At 38.6% G+C, this 19,058-nt stretch overlaps 1 protein-coding gene across 3 annotated transcripts in view; it reads right to left on the minus strand.

The window, feature by feature from the left end:
• The window catches only part of LOC124155320 (RNA/RNP complex-1-interacting phosphatase), a 93,209-nt gene that overhangs the window by 42,622 nt on the left and 31,529 nt on the right, over positions 1-19,058 (minus strand). For 2 of the 3 annotated variants that reach the window (XM_046529037.1, XM_046529035.1), the window contains one exon: positions 4,942-4,988. The exons of the other annotated variant lie outside the window; for it this stretch is intronic. In XM_046529037.1, coding sequence (XP_046384993.1) covers positions 4,942-4,988 — 47 coding nt within the window. The remainder of the gene's footprint in view (positions 1-4,941; positions 4,989-19,058) is intronic. 3 annotated transcript variants of the gene reach the window in all.

Here is a 19,058-nt window from a genome sequence, read left to right on the forward strand (position 1 = left end):
TCATTTTCGTCGAACGATAAATGCGGGAAAATTATACGACGGGACCGCGATCTTCAAACGATAAATGCGGGAAACGATACTTCGGGGAACGATACATGCGGGAAAAAATTACATTGTCCTTATGGCACTTAATTTGGGACCAGGAGCGGCGAACGATGAATGCGGAAAAACGATGAATGCGGGAACGATAAATCGGGGTTCCACTGTATTTGTTGCTGTTTCTTGCATCTTGTTTGTGTTTTACTTAGTGACACCATCATAACATCTGCGTTATATTTTTTCGTGAAATAATATCACGTACATATCTTTTCTTATACTACCAATTTTAATACAAATCGTTTATATTGCAGTGCCGTAGTGAACTCAGTTTATTATTTCAAATACGTCGCTCGCGGAACACTCTTTAGGAACTTTTTTTAACAACAGCAATTTTAATCACACCACTTTGGTTGCTTAGCAAAATTTTTAGCGTAGATAATGAAGGTATTACATTATATGATAGAAAAAGTCTTCCGAGGCAGGATCGTTATACAACCTTCCGCCATTTTTGTCTGCAGAAACAAATGCGATAAGTTATTTCACTTAACTGCCGCTTAACGTACAGGAACAATAAACATACACCAATGGAAGCATTTGAGGCATTAAATAACCGCGATACAGTTTTATCAGTTATTCATTGAATTTTCAGGGGAAAATACGAAAATAACAGAATGATACGTAATTGCACTAATTAAGTACATAGAAAAATGTCTTCGTCATTTGTGCATTGGCATAATGATTGACAAAGCAATTCTTTGCACGATTTTTACTCAGTACGGCGCTTATGAATTGTTTGAATGGATGGTTGTTGCTTAAGTAAGGAAATTTAGTGATGCAAAAAAACATCGCCTTTCTTCTGGATATATGCTTACGTTTATCGGATATAAATTTATGTCACCGCACCACTCCTGTTTCTGTATAAGTGTTTGCAATATTGGCTATTATTTGCTCCACCTCCGGTAAAGCGACAATTCGCTATAGCGAGTGTTTATTTGAGCACCTCGTGTGGCCTCATTTGATCGAGGTTACACTATACATTAACTTAAAAGCATTCCCATGAAGAATATTACTGTGAACTTGATTCAATTTTTAATCATTTTTCAGTGGTCTCGATGAATTAAAAACAACTTATTCCCAGGGACACCGAATTTTCATGAACCGCGAAACACGAATTATAACGCGAAATTCACTTGGTTCCGCGAAATTTCACGTTTAAGCACTTTTTCTGCGAACTTGGCGCGATATTTTCTACCATTACCGTTAATAAACACCCCATCACTTAAAGTCTATTTAAAAACCGCTATTAAGAACCAATCGCATGTAGACGGTGCTTTGCAAACGGCTCGGAACTGTGGCGAGGATTTGAATTTGGCACCCAAAGCCGAAATGGTCTGCAGCGTATTCATGGCCAAAAAGTGAAAAAAGTAAAAAAAATGCATATATTACTTTCCCATTGCATGGCGACCATGTTTTTTTCTTTTGAGAGTTGCTTGCTAACTCGCGCATTAAAGGGTTCATCAGTTTGTTGCTATCGCCAACATTGTAATATTCTGTAGCCGTGGGCATGGAAGAAGGAGGAGGATATAAACTCCTTCTTCCATGGCCGCGGCCACATAGGCCGCTTTCAAACGAGCTGACTTTTCGTCTGCCACCGTCCACATCATGGTGACGTTCGCTCAATTGACTATAGGTCTCTATGGATGTCTTCAAACGAGTCGAATCGTGCTGTTGACGGCACGGCGCCCATTTCAATCCGGCCCGGCGATGCGCCGTCTACGGGGGGTGCGGTCCGTTGAACGCAATATACACTACGCCACATTGAGGCCGCTTTCAGACGAAACGATTTTCGCTGGTTGCCGTTCACGTGAAATCCAGGTGGCTTTCTGACGAGACGACTCTCTGCAACGCCGTGTGCCGTGCCGTGGACGGCGCCCGTGGAAAATCGTTTCGTCTGAGAGTGGTCTTAAGATTGATTCATGTATATATACAGTAATTCTTCGACATACGAGCAAAATGCGTTTCGAGAGCCTATTCGTAACTTGATAAACCTATGCAAGGCATGGAAAAGGGTGGTTATCCTACAAAATGCAACACCGCATTACAATTTTGTGTTAATTCATGGCTGCTCAGTTTATCCAGTGTCGCTGTACCGGCGTGTTGAGCAGTTTACTCTTGAGGTTAGAAGAACTGTGACAAAGAAGCATGCAAATAAGTTGTCAATTAAAGCAACAATTTAAGCTAGCTACATCACAGAGTGTATTTTGATCTGACATACAAGTTACAACAAAAAACCTGGTGAAAGAACCCGTGGCTGCCTGATGTAATGAGACATATTGGTCGATTATGCATTCTTAACAACATGTTATTTAACTTTTTTACTTGGCAAATAAAATTATGGAGTCATTTTTTTACAGAGCTTTCCTGCTGATTAACATCTTTCGTGAATTTTTTTTCATTCACTTCTTGTGGTTGTTCATTTAAATTTGCCATTAATTCAGATAATTAGATTTCATCCTTGGAACTGAGTATGTATTGAGAACCGGTGGGGGAGAACCAGACCAGTATCTATCGATAACCAAAAAAATTTAAGAACCGACTCAACCTTAATTTATTGAATTCCCTTACCCTAGTCAGCAATGCACAGTTTGGAAAAGAAAATGAATCTTCTTTTAATAGTCTCAAAATATCTGTGCAACTTTCCATGTGTGAGGTCCTTAAGCAAATAGGTGTAAAGACTAATATGAAGTTCTCATTCCTTGCAAACATTGACCCAGGGAGGAACATTATTACAGCCATGGAAAGATTATTCAACACAAGGTGTATATTGACAACTGATGTGAAGGACTTAAGAACAATTGTAGCTAATGTCCTCATATTATCATTAACAGAAACTCAAGAACTTTTTGGCTATTCTGCTTTGAAGGATTCTGATAGATGAGTTCAGGAAGAAGGAAAAGAATTTTCAGTACAGGCGGTCCCCGACTTTCGTACACAATGCGTTCCCGAAAACTTGTACGAAAGTCGAATGTACGAAAGTCGAACCATGGACTTCCATACTATTTAAGGGTTACGTTCCTAAAGAGCGGAATATACGTACTAAAACCTCTTTTTTTCCAAGGAATTCATTTCAATTTACTTAATTTTAATAATATGTTATTAAAACTCCTCAAATCATCTAATTTTTTTCGAAAATACGCAGAAAATGCAAATAAAAGTTTTAAAAACAAGAACTCCGTTGGCTATCGAGTGAAACTTCCTCTAGGCGTTTAAGTTGATATTCCACTTATTACGTCCACTATAAATAAAAAGACATATCAAGAAGCATAACAAAATGTAGTTGTTGAACCCGCACTCTAGATACCTTTTAATTTGTACACCAAAATTCGACATTTGGCAGGTGACATTCGTGAACGCGTATATTTCGCATGTTATTCAAAAAAGACAAAAGACAAATGGAATTCGGGTGATATTTCGTGCAATATCGTTGCTGAAGGTGTACATGAATTAAACAGCACTCAAACAAAAAAACACAATTAGAAAGAAGATCTTACTAGTTTTATTGAAAGCTACTTGATGATGTCTAGTCAACTTCTTTTGAAAAATATCTTCAATGAAGGCCTTCTTCTTCTCTTGATAAAGGAGCCTATAGCAGGCAATCTCTCTCCCAAATAAATCACCCAGATTAGATTCAACTACCAACAATTCCCTTCATTATATACGTTCGCATTGTTCGCATATACTGCCATTTGAAACAATTGAATGTTGGGATGTGCAATAAACATCGCGGGAATTCAAAAAAAGTTACAGACCAACGTCCGAAAGTCCGAATTTAGCGTACGAAAGTCAAGTAAAAGGTGTCAATGTTGAACGTACGAAAGTGCAAATTGTATGAACGTCGAGTGTATGAAAGTCGAGGACCGCCTGTACTCCCACTAATTCTTGCCCTTTAAAATGATTTTCCCCATTTTGTAGAAAATAGTGTGAAAACCCTGTGGATACCTGTGGCAAATGTAGATGCAGAAAGAGGTTTTTCCATGTATGGAAATATAAATAAAAGAACCACTGAACTTAAAAAAAATGCAGAATTAAAGTCAAGTTTGACCAATGGATCTCAATTCCAGTAAAAGAAGGATTCAGCTAATTTTAAATTCCAGATAGTGAATAATGCAAATGGCATATCCCAAAAAAAAAAACTTTTATAGATAGAAGCAACCTATTAGTATATAAATACATATTTGCGAGTGTTGATATTATATTTTTGTGTAAGACCTTAAATACTTTTGTTATTTATGTGTTACGTGAAAAGTATACGTTTTTTACATCATGCAGGCCAATGAGACAGTGAAATTCAGACCAAAAATATTCCCCATCTGTACAACATTTCTCTACCGTTATGAGGTTGAAATATGTATGTACATACATAGCAAAGTGTGTTTATGGTATGTGTATCTTAACTTATTCCTTTAGCATTTGCTTTGACCCTTCTTTATCAAGGTTTTTACCATTAAAAATATATTTAATATGGTAATAAGCATTTTTATTGTTAAAATTATTATTTTGGGGATAAAAAAGGAATATTTATGACGAGTGAATTTTTATGACGAAACTATTTTTTGTGACGAAATTGAAATTTTATGATGGAATTTTAAACCGAAATTGACAAATTTTTATGACGAAATTCACAGTTTTTATTCACCGATAATCTTTGCCTCTACTTATTCCATGTATAAGAGTGACATGCACTGACTATAGCATGTCTAAAATTATATGAATATGTATGATTCCCCAAAAAATCCTTGTCATTGCATCATTATCGACAAGTGAAATAAAGAGACAGTAGAAGATCCTTAATCTGTAATTCTACACTACAGATACAGAAAATACAGAATAATTTCTTAGTACCTCCGGTAGTTGCAGCATGGGACATCCTTTGCATGGTCCTCTGGAAGCTGCAAAGAAACAGAGAGGTGCAGAGTGTGAGCATACGTACGTAGATGGTGGTGGTCAGAAGCAGCAGAGAGAGAGAGAGAGAGAGAGGCAGGCAAAGACAATCGGGGAACAGACGAGACAGGCTCACTCAAAATTGCAATTTGTTAAGATACATAATTGTAAGATGAAATGGGAAGATAAGTTTACCCATGATAATGATTTCTTCTCCTATCAGCCATTTCTAATAGGCTTAAAATGAGAGAACGCTACCCACTGACTCAGTTCAGGGAGAATCGCCCACTGAAAGAAGGAATTGGTCACTGCCAATGCAACAAACCACAACGGCCTTTGTAAGGGAGAGAGGGGCGGCTGACACAATTGTCTCGAGTTTCTCATGCCATCAATATCTATATGCAAAAAGGTTGATCAACATTGACTTCTTTATTACCGTGAACAGCTGGCGAAGGAGGAGGCATGCATGCATGTGGCCTCCAGAGCCCTCCTTGCACGCACGCTCTCTCTCTTTCCAGACGGATGCATTCCATCTCACCTTCCACCCACCCACCTCCTCCATCCCTTGCAACTGGACTTTCACTTCAGGATCTTTTATGCTGGCTATATTCTTTTATCGGGCATTAACATATTTATCGCATAAATGACAAAATAGCCGGATAAATGTTTGTTTTCTTTTTTATTCTATTTAAATTTGTAACAAATAATTATTCTTTAATTATTTAATATTTGTTGTGCACTTTAAATTGGCAGTACTGCTGTACATGCATCTCTTTATTAAAATAAAAAATAAATAATTTTAAGTTAGGGTATTAGACAAGGGTTCATTTACAACTTTCTAAATGTTAAAATTTAAAAATCATATGTAAAGGAATAAAATCTATTTTAGCAGCATTAAATGTCTTGTGCAGCTTCTCAGCTTCAAAAACGAACCCAACATATGTCATGTTAACCACATGTCCACACACTCATAACACATGTGGAGAGATATTACATGATTCGAGGCATATTATTCAGGTAAGTATGCAAAAAAAGACCTATTTTGGGGCATTTAGTTTGAAGTGATTATACACACCCACACAGGAGATTAAAACCACTGTCAAGGGTCAACCTCTTGTACAATTGAGGAGAAATCACCCAATTAGGATTTATGATAAATTTGCAGAAAATTATTTAAAAAATTTAAATGTAAATTACCATACAAGCACGTGTAAGAGGCACATCTTTTTCCCCAGAAATTGCAGCTGAAAATGGGGCTGTGTCTCTCGCACAAACTTCTTATCTTCCCCCCCTCCCCTCCCCTTTACGGGTTGTAAGTCGAATCGGAACTGAGTTCGGTTTTCATCGTGAGTCGGTCATCTGTAATCCTAGGTGAAAACAAGCGGCAGGCAGGGGAGTTTCTCCCTTAGTGACATATTTTTACAATGCTCCTGTTTGGGTGTCTTACTCGTAAACATCGCGTCATCACGTCGGTAAGTACCTCAGAGGTAAACATGGAAATGCATAGTTATGAAGGACAACACCTGGTTAATAGTCAACATCTGTCTTGCTGAGTTATTTCCATTACGCTGAGGACCTGATTTCTCAAAATTCATCTTCAGTCACTATTATGAGGATTGTTGCAACTGAAAATTATATTGGTAACAAAACCTGAGGTTTTAAAAATTCAAACGCGTGTGTACATGGTTGGGATTAGAGTATAATGGTGGGTAGAAGAAATCGAAATGTTCATAAGTGACGGGCGCTGAGGGAGAGGTAGAGGGGAAGGAGTGCACTCCCTCCGCATCTTTCACGCAACGAAGCTACGAGCGAAGGAGCAAGGGAAGAACACGTCCGATCTTGTATGTGACGTCATTGCCTTCAAAGCGAAGGGGCGAAGGTGCAGCAATGTGATATATATGCAGTTTAAGTTGCCTGAAGTTTCCATTGTTTCCACGTAACTTGATATTTTCCTTTGAGGCAAGTGATTTATGGTCTGTGGGGTCTCGGAAAGGAAAAAAAAAACGGCAGAAGCATTGGCTGATGGAGGGACGAGTGTGGTTCTGTGAAATCTACGATGTGGTTATTATTCTATGGGGCTGATATTCCCCTGATTGTTGTTTAATCTCTTGGTAAGATTCACGCTATGTGCCCGTCATGTTTTGCCTTAAAATTATCCATGGCTGCAATCTTATTGCACTCCTACAGGAGCTTTTGGACAACATTTTTCGTGAGGAGGACAAGCAACGTAGAGCAATGGCGTATGCGGAGAGAGGACCAGAACTCTTTCTACTCATTCTAATGGGACCTTACAATCACAAAAGCATTGATTGAAAATTTCAGATCCAGATTCTATTTCTTCAACGAATTTGGATCCCAAGTATAAGGTGAAGGGCATTATCAGTGGATATTTGGATACGAGGTATCCGATCCGACCGTCCCTAGTAAGCATCATAAGGTTAAGACAACAAGTGAATACCTACCTACTCATCTCCGAGCACCATACGTATTGTGTAAATTTAGCTGAAAAAATGCCACAAATTTTTAGTATTGAAAGAAGAAATTTTGATAACTGTCGAACAACCAGGCACTACTCTGCAACATTGCACTAAAGGATTAAAATAAATGCCACAAAATGTTTTTCTTTAGCTCTGATGCTCAAAATAGGGGTGCATCTCTTACACGTGCTTATACAATAACCATGCATTTTTTGATCGGAGTATATTGTGGGTAGTGTAAGAGGCGCCTGCCATATTCCTTGTCTCACTTTGTCTTTCCTCTCTAATGTCAGCAATTCCTCTTGTTCCCAACCACCCAACCTGTGAATGAGATGCACTTGACCTAAGAGCGGAAAAAGAGCTGACGAGAGAGGGCGGAGAGTACGCTGGGCAGTCGGCGTGTGTGCACGAATGAAGGAAGATTAATACATATGTGATTGCTGCCCCCATGAGTTCTTTCCTTTTTTGTGCGATTTTCCCGATCAATCAATCCCCGGGCGACAACGAAGAGAGGGTCTTGGCGACCTACACTAGCAACATAATAGTTTTATTTATCACTGATTTTTATCTTTAAATTTTGTTAGCTGATTTGCAATTGGATATAATTGGATTGCTGAATATAAAATGTAGTTCCTGAATATAAAATGCATTCAGCGATTCACTTTTGGAGGGAAGTAGTGTGATGAGTGCCGTTCTCGTGTCAGTTCGGTTTCACTCTCAGGGTGACAGTAGAGCTGGATGCCATGTCACGTTCAGGTGTGGATCTAATATATGACACCCCTTATTCTTTGCAACCCTACAGCGTGGGACTGGTCTCTGCACTCAGGTATGCCTCTAATACCCCACGCCCTTTGACATATCTTGGCCTGGGACGTGGTCATCATGGAAAGGTGCAGTTAATGCGAAATCCGGCAGCCTTTTCCCACATAGTCTTGTGCTGTGTGTCTGAGAAAAACAATCCACCTGTGCTTTGTGAATTGCCTGCTGTTGAACCAGATGTCCGACTCATCATCTTACCAACCTGGTGCTTCCTAATAAGCTCACCGCATACGATACTTTGTTTTAGAGATGGGTCGAATAGCCGATTTCTCAAACTCGAATATCGAATTCGAATAGTAAATCATTGCTTGAATATTTGAATACCTCGAATTTTGAATACTAGAATTGCACAAAGCATATAAAACATACGTTTCTTCTTCTATTTCAGTCAATGAATGTATAAATAAAAAGGTATACAGTGGAACCTTGATCTATCGTTTTTCAAGGGGATGGACGAAAAAAAAAACGATGAATGCGGGAATGCTTGACTAGGTTGCCTATGCAGCAGGAAACCCAGGATTTTGGCGAGTAATTGAGATATCCTTTAAAGGATTCAAACCAGAATTTAGCTGATTAATGGAATATTTTAATTTTATGGAAACAATTTGGGCATAAATTTGATTCAACTAACATCTTTTTCAAATATCCTAAGGGGACACACCAACTCACGAAAAAATGATTCCATACCGTTTTCGCATTTACACTACTACTATGGATTTCTGTCTGATGTATACATTCTTATCTACCAAACGCCATTTCAGCGGCACGCCCATTTGATCCTCGGCTTCATCCAACTTCTTATTTTCAACAGGTAGCTTGCTCTACCCTCACTCCTGCTGTCAAATGCTAGCGGACAATCTGAGGCATTTTACAAAATACACGTGCTTCTCCACCGGATTTTCTTCTTCTTCTTCAATTATTTTAAGTCCATCTTTGGAGTTCTCACGAGATAAGAAGATGAATTCGAATTGCTAACAGGGAGAAACCAAAAACAGGCATCCCTCGAGTTACGTATGTCTCGACTTACGTAAATCCGTACTTACGTAAGCGATAACCGTATTTCAAATGATTACGTTAATTTTCGAATGCGAGCATGAAGAAGTAGATATTCGCACGTACAACCTATGGTAGAAAAAATATCGAATAGTTATAGAGTTTTTTACGTGCTAAAAATAACAAAGTGACCCATTTTTGTCATTCCTCGAAGGAAATTTCATTAATTTCTGTAGAAAAATCGCTTATAAATCCCAAGTCAGCAATCAACGTGAAAATTTGCAGTTTTAGCGATGGATGTGGTGGTGTATGTGGTTGCGCTCATTTCTTTACGATACAACTTGTTATACAGCAATCTCTGAAGCGCCAACGCAAAGGTTCGACTTACGTAAATTTCGACTTACGCATAGTCTGCCGGAACGCATCTCTTACGTAACTCGGGGGATGCCTGAATCCTGCGAAAATATCCCTTCGCCTGTGACTGTGACAATACAGATTTATAGCATAACTAATAAATTGTAACTTGACACATGTTTTCAGAAAAAAATACCACATCAACTTCCAAGAAGCTCAGCGGCGAGGATATCGAGTTTCGCCAGAATGCTAAGTCTCTGTCGTATTTTGACATTTATTTCCAGCGTAAAATGCTTTAATAAAGTCAAAAACGCGTTGTGTTTGGTCTTTTTATTTCAAATAACGCGCACATTACTAAGATTTCAATCAAATAAAGGTATAATATCAATTGCAGAAAGTCATTGATAGACATCTATTGAGCTAATAGATGACTCATGCGGCAGTTGACTTCCAGACATTGGGAACATCGAAGCAGGTAGGCAGAAAAAGGTCAGTGGGGGAGAAAGAGGGAAGGGTGAAACACGATTCTATTATTCTCATGTAACTTGATATTTTTCTTTTGAAGCTTTTGATTTATGGTCTTCGTATTAACAACCCTGCGTGAGCTGGGGCCTTTTGTTTGATTTCGGAGAAGAGGAAAGCATCCGAGAAGTGGCCGAGGGCTGATGGATGGAGGGGGTAGTGGATTTTGCGAATTGTGCTACAGTAAACTCTCGATTATACGAAGTCAGTGGGACCAGAAAATTGGCACTTTGTAAAATCAAGTTTAGTAATTTCAAACCTTTTTCATAAGTCACAAAAAAATGTTCGTTTTTGTTTCCTCCGCCGTTTTCTGTCTTTGGTGGCCTTATTTAAGTGTTTTAGGTAGTTATTCATGGTAGAATTCTCAGAAAAGGCTTTCTGTAATCGATTTATGCTGTGAACGATAGTTAAATAACTATACCACCATAAAATTCCCATTTCTTGTACATACTTCAACATCAACGATCGCTTAAGAAATTCCCGACCAGTTTAGAAAACGTAATCAAATAATGAATTGCAAAGTTTATTACAAGAATTTAATGTAATAAATTTGTGGTTAGGAGCGAATAGCATCTATTAAGTATGCGTAAGATAGATATTTGTTTCCAACACCCACAGAATTTTAGCGCCAGCCGGCCTAACCATTCTTTAAGAGCCTAACCGCCATTTATGCCGCCCTCTATCGCTCAGTGATGAGAAAAAAAGAAAAACAAGGGCCTCAACCCATTTCCAAAATAGCCTTCATAAGTTAATATTTCGAGTTACTCCGTATTTTCAGTTGAATGTGCTATCTTCTCCATTAGTTATTTTCATTGAGATTCAGTTACGATCATAAATTACGTAGGATATTATTATCTTCTGGCGAATATTTGAAGTAAATTCTGTTTGAGTTCTCCGTCCGGATACTGTGCTCCGTCATCTTAGCAGACATTGCTAAGAAAGACTTTATTCTTCATCAGGACCATATTCTTCATTGGACTTATTGATTGTTTTCCTACAAGAGACGTTTCATAATTTCTCAACCTGGGTTAAGTATTGGTTCACTTGCATGAATTCCCAAAAATGACATGCAAAAGCCTGTACCTTCACCTCACTTAGTTTTCGTGTCCCTTTCTCCGCCGTATTGAAAGTTACGCAAAGGATCATTGAAATAGAGAAAAGATTTTCTTAGTTTTAGCACTAAAAAATAGGCGCGCCATAGTCGTAAATAGTGTGGAAAGAGCAAAGAAAATAATTTAAATTGAAAAGTCAGCAGAGAAGAAGAGAAACAATTATAAGCACGGCACCGTTTCCCCGATAGAGGAAGATACTTCTCCAGCCTCTCTCCGGTTAAAAACTTACCACCGTTGCCGGTAAAGATCAACCATGCCCTTCTCCACAGGGGCCGTATTCTGTATTTCGTTGGTACCGCACCGGTCGGTTTCCCTTCCCAGCCCACCGACAGAACATCATTCCGTACCGACGACGGTTTCCATACCGACAACGGCAAATTCAGCGATTCAGTATGGTCGTCGGTATCAAACCAGTCGGTATGGTTCCCCCACCTTCTCAAACAGGGAAAATCCGAATATATCCGAAGTTAGAAGTCATCTAACATGTCTCCGCCAATGAAAGAAGGGTAAAAACAAGTGAAGACTCATTGGCACAGTTTGGTGTTGTCGTTTTTAATCTTTTTATTTGAGGAAATTACGACTTATTGCTAGATTAAGATATGTAATCAATATTGGATAAGTTGTTAACAATGCTTATATAGTGTGTGGTAGTAATGCTGTACCTACAGAATCGAAGGAAACAATATTACAACATCACAATATAGTTTGTATGTGATGGAGATTGTTGTTGCTGGAATGAATTATTGAAACTATCCTTGAGATAGTAGTTTCTTTTTTTTATATATTGGTTCCGTATATTGCTATTTATTCATGATTTGGTAATATAGTTATCATTAAGTAAGTTCCGTCTAAATGTTATCAACGGAAGGTTATGCCATTGGCACCGAAGCAGACGAAAATCACATAGCATGGAACGTGAACGTAGGATTCAAAAGCAAATGTAAATGTCATATTAGAGGAACAAGTTACGAAATTGTTATAAAAATATGGAGCTGGGTGTAATTAAAAGAAGTGTAATGACGAGAAAGTAAAGAAATTGTGATTGGGTGAAATACATATGTATAATTTGCGCATTCCAAGTGAGAGAAAATGATGATATAGCGGCAAACCTCATACTTATTAACAAATATCTTCTTTTATCATCAAGGGAATCAATGGCTGAAAATAAAATAAAATATAGTTGCTTATTATAAATTAAAGAAACTGATACCGTCGTGGCAAACTACATACTCAAATAAAAAGATCTTATTTCTATGCCGAGAGAAACGCCAAATGATGATTGAGTGAAATAATAGTTGCCTATTCAGAGTGAGATAAAGTGATAACATTGTGGCAAAACTCATATTTAATCAAAAATATATTTTTTATGTCAAAGGAGCAAATAAATAATGACAGAGAGAAATAAAGCCTATTACAAGCGAGTGAAAGTGGTAACATAAATGAGAGAAAGTCATTATATGTTAGCAAACCTCATGTTTATTAACCAATATCTTATATTCTTGTCAAGGTAATCAATATAGCTGATGACACAGTGAATTATAGAGGCGTATTCGAAGGGGCAGAAAAAGATAACATTGCAGCAAACCTCATTATTTACTTGGTGATGAGGTAAAAACAAAATAAAACGTACAATGCGCACCGGGGAGTTCATGAAACCTACTAGTCGGTGGCCGTACCGACACCTTTTTGCTGTCGGTACGGCTACTGACGATCTCCCGTCCTCATGTCGGTGCCGCACCGATTGGGTTCGTACAGAATCCGGGAGTCGGTGTGACGTCGCACCCGACGAATTGGTGCCGCACCGATCGGTTTGGAGTTACAGAATACAGCCCCAGTTTGGAGAAAGTTCCCAGTGGGTGGGGTGAATAAGAGTGGGATGGGGATTGCCTGAGGAAAGAAGTGTGGTCAGCACAACGAGTGATGAAGGGGGCAGGAGAAAGAAGGGTGGGGAAAGGGCCTTTGGCTCTGCCTCAGTCTACGTTTGGGGGCCGTATTTTTTTATGACGCTCTCAAGCTCCGTCACCTTAGGGAGGGAGTGAATGGGAAATGCTGGGGAAGGAGGGGTTTGGGATACGTAAGGTGGATGTCAGCATGATCAGCAAAAGGTCGCAGGAGGGAGTAAACAAAGACTTTGGAAAGAAAGATCTCTCGGCATGGGAGAACGGGGAGGTGCGCGAGAAGAAAGTTCATGGTTTGAGTTAGAAGTGCGTCTTCATTACGAGTAGCCTGGAAAATAAGTTGGTGGTAAATAGAGCCTAATGCTTAAGATGTTTAAGTTGTTTATTCAGGGAGGCTAATAGATACACGAAAAGATATTGCCCAAAAAAAATCTGTTGTTTTTGCCTTTTTGCCCTTCTCCATCGCCGCTTCCAACATGGTTTCTAACTTGCATAAATGGGAATTAAATTGGGGGTCCAAATCGTTAGCCAGATCAAAATATCTTAATGTTTGGAGGGCAGTGTATACTTCTTTTTTATTAGGTGAAATTACTTCCTCACTTTCATCTTCGTCGTCACTGCTATCATGACTAGTCCCGGCCACTGCTTCTTCCGACATAGGTACCGGCGTCGCATTGTCGCAAGCCTGGAGATCATCGTCTAGGGCAATATAATCGTTTGATGTTGCACTCTGTGCTCCTGCTTTTTCTAAGTATTTTTCAAAATCATCTTTAAATCCTCTAATCTCCTCCGTGATTTCATCCGCTGCAGCTTTCTGAAGGTATAACGTAACGAATCAGCCATAGCCGTGATATTGTAGCAGTAGAATTTCTAGTAGGCTAGTTGTATCGATAACCAACCACGAGAACATCCTCATGATGCGCTATGAAAGGAAATCCGTCCGATTACCAGCAATTTCCGATTGTAGTGGAGGAAATCAAGTACGTCTCTGAACCGTATTTCTGCGATGAAAAATAACAATTTTATTTACTTGGCCATTTTGGCAAAGTTAACAAAATCTTTATTTCTCATTGCAGAAACATGGTTCAGAGATGTACTTGAATGCCTGATTGGCAGGAGTGCGATGCAAACAATCATTTTTTGATGATGGCATTGATTGATAGATTTTCAAAATGCAGTCAGAGCGGTCACTTTTGGGGAGGGAGGCCCCCCGCTCGGAGGGCCGAAGAGAGGGGCTGGCGGGGGGTGAGCTCGTCGAGGAAAGGACACCGGATTAGGGACCCTTCGAAGTGCTTCGGCGAAAAGTAGTCTTCGAAGTACGTTCACAGCAGCCTGCCTTGCAAATGTATCAGGTACGTTCACAGCAGTGCAAAGGGTTAATTAGGAGTGTACAAAATACCCCGCGCGACCTCCCTGACATGTTAAACTACGAAGTATTGTTGATGCAATGTTTATGAATAGACACATAAATAGGGGCATTATGTCAGTCGCGATATTTTTACTGAACTCCTACTTCCCCTAATTTCCCACCGTGAGGTTTTAGGCGAACCCTTCCTCTCCAAAATTTCACTATCATTTACGATTTCACACTTTTGATGGACCACAGTCAGAAGTGCTGATTTTTTTAGCTACTTACGCCGCATAACTAGTTTTATTGACAAATATTTCGCCATAGTTCGTGTAAACGAATGCCTTTCGCTCCTGGGAACTTCATATAATCGAATAGCACCATGTATTTAGCACAGGCTTTTCGCCGGGACCGCAATATCACTTCGTATAATCGAAAACTTTGTAAAATCCTGCTTCGTATAATCGAGAGTTTACTGTACTTAGTTACTTTCCTACATCACAGAGGTTCTCCTCGTGGGGGAAACTGGGGATTTTCGTATTTTTTCACCCGATCATTTTCGGTTCCCCACGTCGAACTCTTCTCACCGCTCTAACCCGCGAATTTTATGTAGTTCGACAACTTGCCTAAAACGGTGCTGCATGCACTTAACGACTTAGAGTTCTCTACATTTTTCCGAGTCAACTACCAACATGCGTGCGACAGTGTATGGCATGAAATTCAAAGTATTCAAGGTATTTGAGATCGTACCTTTAGCATAATTATTCGACATCTCGAATATCAAATACTTTATAGTATTCCCGGATACTATTCGCCCACCTCGACTTTGTTTCATTATACGAAGAAGCAAAGTCATTTTTGTTTTTATATTTCAAGGAGTGGTGAGTCCGGACCCCCCCTCCCCCCTCGCAGCAACGGATTCTCCCCTTCATAGTATAACACTACATACATTTTCATCGGCAGTTACTAGAGAGGTACTTGAGAGAAAACCCTAGTGGCTTCTGTGATTTTAGGCAAATATTTCTTGCTATCTACCAAGAAAATACTGAGTTTGGAAATGCTGTACTCCACAAAATCCGAGCAACACCTGCTGGACATGATTGCAGAAGAGTTTTTCAGCGAGTACAATGTAGTTGCATCTGACATATGCAACCGGTAAAAGGAAGAAAGTGTTGACACTTGTTCTACGTTGATGTTAAACTAGTGTTAATGATATTCAGGCAACTAATGTCATATTTAATTACAGTAAAACCTCTTCACATCGTAATGGAGGGGACCAAAATTTGGGCAATTTGATGTATGGAGGTTCACCTTAGAGAGGTTTTAGTGGTAGGCACCATTTTTTCATATCCTTTGGAAATGAAGTGCACTACTGTCTTTTAAACCATTATATTAATATATTTAAACATATACGTATGCATAAGTGAACTTATATTTACAATTTAATGATTACACAAAGGGAAAAGTAAATTGTTCAAGAGGCCTTTTTAGAAAATATATTAGTTAGTGGGTTTGCTTAAAAATTTTTTCCAACTCTTTCAAAATAATGTTTTCACTTTTTAGCACTTTTTAATGTCATTTTCACAATAAATAAATCACTAGCTGTTTTTGTTAATGCAGTTTGACCTAAGAAATAATTCCCTGGTCTAAGGGTTGTAATTTACTAATAGTGTTAGCAGGAAAGAACAATAGTTTTATATTTCTAAACATAATTTCTTCATCCTTGTATTTAACTGCCTGAGTTTTTTTATTTGTGCAGCCTAGATATACAGTTTCTTCTATTTTACCTCGGTTGTTTAACCCTCCGACTCCACCTGGGGTCTTTTTTGACCCCAGGGTTGATAAAATGCCTGCAATTTTTGACTCAATTCAGATAATCTTTCCATGTTACAGATATGCCTCCCCGCATGTTTTGCCTTTAAATTCATAAAAATTTTAAATTAAAATTTTGAGTTATTCATGGATGGGAATTTTTTTCCTGGGTGGGGTCAAATTTGACCCCAGGTGGAGACTGTGTAGGTATTAAATTTTGAACCGTATATCTATGGAAATATAATTGATAAAACGTGTTGAAAGGTAGATAATCTTTATGTAGGTTTTCATGGTGGGATGAAGATTCAGATGCAAAGTTTCCGGGTTTTACACCGCGTGTGTCTTTCTTTATACAACAGTTTCGCCGGAATTGCAGCTAGCATCTTTAGGTCACTGAAGTGCAGAGTGGTGGTAGAGAACGTCTTTTGTATCATTCGTTCAAGACTGGGCTCATCTCATTGGTCAATCCTTCCTCGTGTTTTCCTTTTTTCCCTATAATTTTTTTCCGTATTTTGTTGGAGCATTCTGTTCAACATCTAAATCTACATGATAAACTTCTAGCCACCTCTAAGGTTTTAGGCAGGGGGTGAGTATGATTTACTCAACGTGTACTATTTTCCATGAGTTGGGTACCTGGTTCCCGTCTTTCCTGCCGAAGATGTGTGTACTATCCAATATCTTTTCCTCCGTTTGGAGCTATGTTTTGAATATAAAGTATCACAGATATTTTAACGTGGGCCCAGTGAAGATTGAGTGAAAATAGCCACCGCCTGCCTGAGTTCTCTCGGAGGGTATCATGTTGATGTATTATTCTCATATTATTCTATGTCAAAGACTTATCATTTACACTCATGAAATAATAACAACATGTAACGCCTATGCTGAAAGCATTTAACGCCTATGTCTAAGGCACTATTTGGCCTCTTCGAGCATCATAACCCTATGTCATCAGTGGGTGCATTGAGAGAAGGAAAAGAAAATACTCTATGGGACAATTTGCCTCAACTGTGACGGTGATTCATCACCTTTCCTTTGTCGCAGGATTTCCCCTTCCTCCTCATTTTCAAACTATCTACCGCTGTCTTTCACACAACTCTCATGTCAAGGAGGACAGGCCTTATTTTCGTTTCAGCTCCGTAGGTGCATGGTCCATATCGCAAGCGATTTTGTGGGATTAGTAAAAAATTGTACCTTCAAAACGTTGTAGTAAATATGTATATATTTTCATTTTGATTGATATTTTGCCATTATATTTCATTGATATTTTTCAAGTGATATCCAAAAAATTAATAAAAATATAAATATGTTACTTTCAGCTATCTAAATGGGTGGATCTGAATATAATCGAGCTAAATTCTTTCCGTAGTCTTCTGATTATGCCTGGTGTTTAGAAAGGACGAGGAAAGCCGCTACCAGAGTTTTGGTCTGCAGACTATGGCTTACCAATATTTAGAGCTACAACGTCTTGTCACCGGTTTCAAGATATTATTGGGTGTCTCCGATTTGACAATGAGACTCGTTGGCTAGGCAAGAGATATAAAAAAATAAAGTGAAGGCAATAAGAACTGTGTTTGAAATGTTTACGGAGGCCTGCATTTTATCGTATAAACGATCCTCAAATATTACAGTTGATGAGCATTTGTGCAAATTTAGAGGTAGATTTATATTCAAAGTGCGCATGCCATCAAAGCTGAGGAATATGGAATAAAAGTAGATATGGGCAGCCGTTGACTTGAAACTCAGTATATTGTAAATGCACAAATATACACTGGAAAAATTGAAGAATCCCGGGAAGTGAATCAAGGAAAACGCATAGTGCTAGATTTGGTTTGCCACTTGCATGGCAGTAGAAGCAATACAACTACGGATAATTTCTTCACAAGCAATGAACTGGGTCAGGAACTCCTAAAAAGGAAATTAACACTTATAGGTACACTAACATAAGATCAAATCGCGTATCATAAGGAATTCCGAGGGTGATATTACCCGCCAAGCATTGAGAAGAGCATTCAAGTATTTTTCTTATGCAAAGAATACGCTAATGGTTTCATGTATCCCAAACCCAAGAAAAGCAGTTAGTCTACATTAAACTCAACGCCAGTCATTTGATATTAGTCGCGGTAAACATAAAAAAGTAATTTTATTTTATTATCATACAAAATCCGGCGTCGACACTAGATCTAAAGGCAATACATTACTCAGTAAAGCGTAGGACAAGAATATGACCTCTTGCTCTATTTTTATTTTATTGATATTACAGCAAGAGTTTCTTTTGTTTTTAATTCAAAGAGGTTCAACGGGGAAACAGGAAAGGGAGCAAGGAGAAAATTTCTTATTGAACTAGAAAAGGAGCTAGTAGAACCAGAGATAAGAAGACGATTGAAAAATCCTCGGACACGAATGCAAGTAATTAGGGAAGCAGTTACCTCTGCAGGATTTGAACATTTATTCCACTGCAGCATAGAAGGGATTTGCAACTACGTAGAAAAAAGCGTGGACGCTGTTCATTTTGTCCGAGATAATCCGGTAGGAAAATGAATCGGAGGTGAAAAATGTGGAGTCTATGTTTGTAATGATCATGCAAATATCATTATATCCTGCAGAAAATGTGAAGTATTGCAAGATAGATTAGTTACTATTTCAATACATAATTTTATAAAAATATTTGTATTTGCCTTGGACTGTAACGGAAAAATTATAGGAGAAATTTTCTGGATGAACTATAATTTGTTGAGTTTTCTAG

The sequence above is a fragment of the Ischnura elegans genome, chromosome 3, assembly GCF_921293095.1.
Source record: "Ischnura elegans chromosome 3, ioIscEleg1.1, whole genome shotgun sequence".
NCBI classification, from domain to species: Eukaryota; Metazoa; Arthropoda; class Insecta; order Odonata; family Coenagrionidae; genus Ischnura; species Ischnura elegans.